We start from the raw sequence: 7,054 nt of genomic DNA, 5'->3' as shown, positions 1-7,054 counted from the left end.
AGTTTAATACTTCCTAATATGACCATTGTTTTTGGTTCTCCGCCGCCATTTTGTTTTTTGAAGTATTGAAAGTTAGTGCAAAGCAGTCCTAGTTTTTTTTCTATTGGGATTAGCTCGAGGTTGGAGGGTTTTCGTTCTATTTGTGTTAGTTACAGGTCTTATTAAAGGTGCTAGGGTGTTTGATTTTCCTATTAGGGTTAGTTAAAGGTACTAGGTTTTATATTTTTTTAGGGTCAGTTGAGAGAATATAATTTGGTTGTTTCCCTGAGCACGAATGAGCTTACGGAAGGCTTCCCCACGAATTTCCCGATATGCAACATCACAATGGATCATTTTGTTCAGCTTGATAACATCCGATCATGTGATTGTTGACTCCGTAGGGCGGAAACCTGAATATAGATTGCTCCCATTACTGTAGCATTTGAAAGAGTTTTGAGCATTTCATGAAGAGGTTTTTTTTCTCTCTCAATCAATTGAGTTATTCAGAGGTGATGAAAAGGTTTTGAATTTGAACTTTTCGTCAACTGAAATAATATTATACGGACTACACCTAGGTTAACCCATGATATCATGTAAAAGACCTATTTCATAATAATCAAGATTAGACTCACGTTTTGTTTGTATGTGAATGGAGTAATCTTCTGATTTAATTACACTGGTACTCCTTTGACTTTCTGTCGCTATGTTATCTTGTGGTATAACACTCGACATCGGACCGGGAGGTCACGGGTAGAGTCCCACTCTGAGCGGTGCATAGTTGAGCCATTGAAAAAAGGCTCTTTGTAAAATATCGCCTAACAGTAACAGACGGGCGCTCTGCCTCGTCCTACATATTAAGTGTTGCTGTTGGCTAGTGACCCCTGGTATAGAGCGCTTTGGATATTGCCCTATATACATGCTCCAGTTTTTATACACACGATATTCATACTTCATCTTACCTTGTACTTTCCATATCCTATGCTTTCAATCCAATCGGCAACTTCATCCACGGACCAATAAAAACAAGCTGGGATGCCAAATGGGTCATCACATCTCTGGACTTGCCTATGAGCCACTTGATTCTGCATAATTAAAATTTTTGTATGATCGTCTTGCTTTTAATTGATGGTTATAATTAGCTATACGCTTGTATGTGTTTGATGTAGATTTCCTCAAAGAAAAGCTGATGGATAAGGTTTCAATATTGTATTGCCTACGATCGATGTCGGTTCAAAAATAACGAATAGCGTCTTTGTTTCTAGGTGACAAGGAAGTGACATAGAGCGCATTTCTGTGTAAGAAGGGATTTTCGTGTTCAAAGAATGTGTCAACATTTGTCTGATGCGCTACGTTGTTTTTCGTTAATTGATTTTATTTTTGTTTGTTCTCTTCGTTTTTCTGTTTGGGTGGGGTTTATTTTTTTTTTTGGGGGGGGGGGGGGGGAGGGGGCGGGGGAGGGGGGGGGTGATCAATATCGGAAATTATATTGACCCGAGATCGAAACACTGAGTTTACTTATAGAGCAGTATAATTAGGTGCCCCAAACGTAAACAATAACAAGTTGCTAGTGATTTTCGTTAGGGGCCAGAAAAATTTACGCACAATATAGGTCTCCCAATTTTGTAGTTTGAGTTGTAGGCAATACACTTTCAGTATTGAAAATATGTTTACATAAAATCTAACAGTTGCAGAAATAATAATATAAGACTAAATTATTCTGAAAATCAGGCTCCGAATAATTCTCGTTTTGTTCACACCAGCGCAATAATTTGCTCTGGTCTAAAAATAGATAGACTGTAACTTTTGATAAATTTTACCTTTTGTTCCATAAAATATCCATATCTAGAATTTATTTGATGCATGATCGAGTATTTATGAATATGTGTTTCTTTTGCCACCTAACAGCCAAATTTTAAAGGTTATTTTTTTCTATAATTTACATTGGAACTTGAGCTGTCAAGACAGGAACATGTGGTTTGCCATGTGCTTCTAGACCTTTGTTTACGTTTGGGGCACCTAATTATACTGCTCTATGAGGACAAAAAAACACCTCGTTCTAAATACCAATAATGTAAATATTACTGCTTGAAGCTCGAAGAAATAAATAAATAACAATGTGAAATTCAATGTAAGCTTCAATTTACTTTTTGAAAACAGATAGAATGGACGTTTCGGGTTTCCCTTTTATCAACAAACAGAACGAATGAAACACTGGTGTTTGTGTGTTGACCTCATGACCTCAAGAAGTCGCAAGAGGGACTCAAGATAGTTACTACGTTTGAAACACTTTTGTTTTGAGTGGTGGATGAAGTCGATTGTAGAGCTTTCCTATCTTGGCTAGACAGGAGTGCCGTAACAGTCGGGTCGTGGGTTCGAATCGACGTGTACATATATGCAGGTTTGACATACGAACCCAATTATGGGCCTAGTTTAACATTGTTGTAATGGACAATATTTTGCGTCATTTTTGGAGATTTGCATTACAGCAATGAGCCCATAATAAATTGGGTTATCAGACCTACAAATAAGTGCACATCGGTTCGAATCCTTAACGCCGCAAAATTTGAATTCTCTGATATCTTCTAGCACTTTTCTACTGACTACTTCAATTCTTGTACAATCATAAGCAGGATGTCCTCTGTGGCAATTTTTGATAGCTGTTTTATATTTTGTGACGTTAACATTTAATTAATTGTCAATTTCTAGTCATTAATAATAAGAGTTGCCAGGTTTATTTTGGGGAATTTGTTTGGTACCATCAGCAAACATTTTACAACCTGAATTTATAATACCAGAAAGATTATTTATATTACCCATGTGGTGTAAAACAAAAATCTAATTCCATCTTTTGTTTATATGACATGCAACGAAGTTATTGATTTTTTAAATGTTCATTGAAATGACCATTTTAAAAATCGAGAACTTTACATATCAAAAGAGCTCAGTGGCGTGAACTTCATTCATTCTCAAGGTCATGTAGTTCAGCTCGACAACGTCAAATCATGTGATCAACGACTCGTTAGGACGGAAAGTTGAGTAATAATCGTTCCCATGACTGTGACGTTTTGAAACGACGGGTCACACATATCATTCCATATCTAATATTCTTTATAGATTCTTTGCCAACTTGACTACAAGCCTTCCACTTAATCTAGGAGAATTTCCAAGTTAATTTACTCTATATTGGTTTCATTTTAGAACAATATAGTTTGTTGTTTTTTTTTTTTTGTTTTTTTTTTTAAATTTTATTTTATATCTTTCCTTTATTTTAAATATAACTTTGAAACGCATCCTTCCTCTTCCGTTCTCCCACTTTCTCTCTCTCTCTCTCTCTCTCTCTCTCTCTCTCTGTGTGTGTGTGTATGTGTATGTGTGTGTGTGTGTGTCTGTCTCTCTCTCTCTCTCTCTCTCTCTCTCTCTCTCTCTCTCTCTGTGTGTGTGTCTCTCTCTCTATCTCTCTATCTCTCTATCTATCTTTCTTACTCTGTCTTTCTTTCTTTTTGCCCCCCCCCCCCCCTCCACATCGATAAATTAATTTTTTAAAAAGATATCTTAATAGGTTAGATAGGGGGCCAATAATAACACTATCGTTATCTAGTATTCTTCAATAACACCCCCCTCCCTTCCCCCTACCTTATTCATGATATAATAATATATAGTTTTGATCTCATTACTTCATCTCATTGTCGCTCTCTCTCTCTCTCTCTCTCTCTCTCTCTCTCTCTCTCTCTCTCTCTCTCTCTCTCTCTCTCTCTTCCTTTGCACACACACACACACACACACACACGCGCGCGCGCACACACCTACACACACATATATACACACCCATTTTTACCTATAATCCTATAATGTTTCAATTACTATGACAATCTACTATATATATATATATATATATATATATATATATATATATATATATATATATATATATATATATATATATATATATACATATATATATATATATGTATATATGACTTGTTCAATCCAAAAAAAAAAAAAAATTAAAGACATATTACAAGTTTATACATATCACTTTTATTGTCATTTCATCTATAATGTATATGCTGAAAATCACAAAATATATAGATTAGATATATTCGTTAGTGGATCGATTTGAAATGACACAAACGGTAGGGACTAACGAATATACAGTTCTCCTTGTGATATTAAGCATTCTTGCGACATTGGTCACAGACTGTCCAGCTTGAAGATGACCAATCGCACGTGCATGTTGTTCTTAATTAAGTTGTGCCATCGCGTAGATTAATGGATGGTATTTTGCATTGTGTTTTCCTGCCTTGAAAATAATTCAAGAAGACACGGATAGCAAAAAAAAAAAAAAATCTACAGACTTCATGTCCAGGGTAAGGGGCTAAAAGGTCATTTTTGCACGTGCGCGACGTGGTGAGCGAATTTCAGGTCAAAAACAAAAACATCAACTATCAATGCACAGAAAGGCTAATGGTAAACAACTCGGTGGAAAATTATTAGCCTACGTCAACGGGTAAAAAAGTAACAACGATTTTAAATGTGTATACTTTCTTTTGATCGTAAGTATATATGACGAATAATACTTGTTTGCACTGCTGTTGACATGGCTTTCAATCTTGTATGTAAATAGTATGCATTGTTACCTTATCATGATTATATTCTATATGAATGGATGTATGTGTGTGTATGTATGCGTGTGTGTGTGGGGGGGGGGGGGGGCGGTGCGTGTTTGCGTGTGTGTGTGCTTTGCATGTCACGGTTAAATACTCGTAATATGTTTGTCCATCTCACATACATGCGTACATTTAAGTTGATATACTATCTTTACCGCGTGTATCATTATTGTAATCTTTCAATCAATAGATTTCTTAATTAATATTAAGGGCGTTCAAGGGATTTTTTTCCTATTTCGCCCTATGCCTTATGTTATGTTATGTTAAATTCGTAATGAGCTGCAGTATCAGGCCCCTATTTATCATTACCCTCAATGACGAAATTCCCCCCTTCCCCCCCCCCCCCTCCCCAAACAAACATTCACACATTTTTGTTATTTTCATTTACCGAACGATTCCCCCCCCCCCCCCCCCCCCCCCCAACACACACACACACCTGCTAAGTCTTAATCTTTCTTTAAAACCACTCATAAAATTTACACACTATTTAAAAATAAACATTTAATAGCACAGTGAGGACCCCAGGATAAAAAAAAAAAAATAAATAGATTATTAGGTAGGACGAAAACATTTGACCATACTCCCTGCACTTTACAATTAAAAGCCTTTTATCTTTCTCACAGTTTCCGAATAAGACGAAACAGCTTAGAAGATGCTAAGTGTCATAGTTTGAAACCTGTCAAATATCAAAGATGCGACAAGCGGTCGAGTCGGAAAAGTTGGTTGGTGAATTTTTCCTCTCTCTCTCTCTCGCTCTCTCTCTCTCTCTCTCTCTCTCTCTCTCTCTCTCTCTCTCTCTCTCTCTCTCTCCTTCCACCGGTCCCTCCGATTCTTTCATCTTTCACCCCACTCTGCCATCCCTTCCCCCTCTCTCTTAGCAAAAAAAAAAAAAAAAAGAAGAAAAAATTAACAAAAAAGTCTTGTGTGGCAAATGCGACTACCATCTTAACTCCTGCAAATAACACAAGATATTGAAGGTCTGTAGCAGGGATCCCGTGTTTTGTTACTTTTCCAGTAATGAGCAGGTATCGACGTGTACATATATGCAGGTCTGACATCCGAATGTCACTATGGGCCTAGTTTAATATTGTTGTAATGGGTAATATTTAAAAAAAAGAAAAAATCCATTACAAAAATGAGCCAATAGTGAATTGGATTATCAAACCTGTAAATAAGTGTACGTCGGCAGTCATCAAGACATCTAAATCATAATAATATTAGCCTGTGTTTATGATAACTGTCAGCGTTGGTCAAAGAAAAGTAGAGGAGAACCTGTAGGCAATGACTAGTGGACATATTATCACATCATGAGTAAAACAATTATATGATTATGTAAGATAAAACTATATTTAGTATCTTGTTAAATCGTAAAAAAAATTAAAGCGATAAACTAAGAACTGCCAAACACACCTGGTATGTGCGAATTGTCCATGATGAGAGCATATTATTTGTACTGAACAACACTACCTGGGAGCTTTGACGAGTGATCCCTGTTCGCAACGTCTTATTTACAGTCTTCACATGTAAATACCAATAGACATCTACATAATAGAAGGTCGTTGTCCATTTTGTCGAAGTGTCCATTGATGCATCATGATTACCTTTTGTATCTTCGCATAAAAAATGCAAACTTTGAGAAAAAAAAAACGCTTGCCGGAACAACAAGAGAAAATTTCTTAAATCATTTTATACTATTTATGTCGTGCAACCATTCAAAGAGTTTCTCAATAAAAGAGCCAATATTTTTTTTATGCATATCAACAATAATCATCTGATATAGTCTGTTGCTTCACATAAAAAGAGAAGGTGATGATGATGATGATGGTGATGATGATAATGATGAAGAAGAAAAAGAAGAAGAAGCAGGAGGAGGAGAAGTAGTAGCAGTAGTTGAAGCAGCAGTAGTTGTAGTAGTAGAAGTAGTAGTGGTAGTAGAAGTAGTATCAATAGCAGTAGTGGTAGTACTAGCAGTAACAGTAGTAGGAGCAGTAGTAGTAGAAGTAAAAATAATAATAATAATAATAATAATAATAATAATAATAATAATAATAATAATAATAATAATAATAATAATAATAATTAACAACAACAACAACAACAACAACAATAATGATGGTGATGATGATGATGATGATAATGATAATGATAATGATAATAATAATAATAATAATAATAATAATAATAATAATAATAATAATAATAATAATAATAATAATAATAATAAAATAGTAGTAGAAGCAGTAGTAGTAGTAGTAGTAAAAGTATTATTATTATTATTATTATTATTATTATTATTATTAGTAGTAGTAGTAGTAGTAGTAGTAGTAGTAGTAGTAGTAGTAGTAGTAGTAGTAGTAGTAGTAGTAGTAGTAGCAATAGTAGTTGTGTATCTCCTATACCATACGTAT

The 7,054-nt window shown here is 35.1% G+C and overlaps 1 protein-coding gene across 1 annotated transcript in view; it reads right to left on the bottom strand.

Moving 5' to 3' along the window:
* LOC144956303 (uncharacterized) overlaps positions 1 to 1,272 on the bottom strand; it is a 34,478-nt gene extending 33,206 nt beyond the window's left edge. Inside the window, exon 1 of the mRNA XM_078886798.1 lies at positions 939 to 1,272. Within this exon, the coding sequence (XP_078742924.1) occupies positions 939 to 1,067 (129 nt within the window). The 5' untranslated portion in view covers positions 1,068 to 1,272. The remainder of the gene's footprint in view (positions 1 to 938) is intronic.
* Between the last annotated feature and the right edge of the window lie 5,782 nt (positions 1,273 to 7,054).

This window comes from Berghia stephanieae, chromosome 1 (genome assembly GCF_034508935.2).
Source record: "Berghia stephanieae isolate SIO BIC M18660-M18661 chromosome 1, UCSD_Bste_1.3, whole genome shotgun sequence".
Lineage (NCBI taxonomy): Eukaryota > Metazoa > Mollusca > Gastropoda > Nudibranchia > Aeolidiidae > Berghia > Berghia stephanieae.
This window is presented reverse-complemented; position numbering and strand designations above follow the sequence as displayed.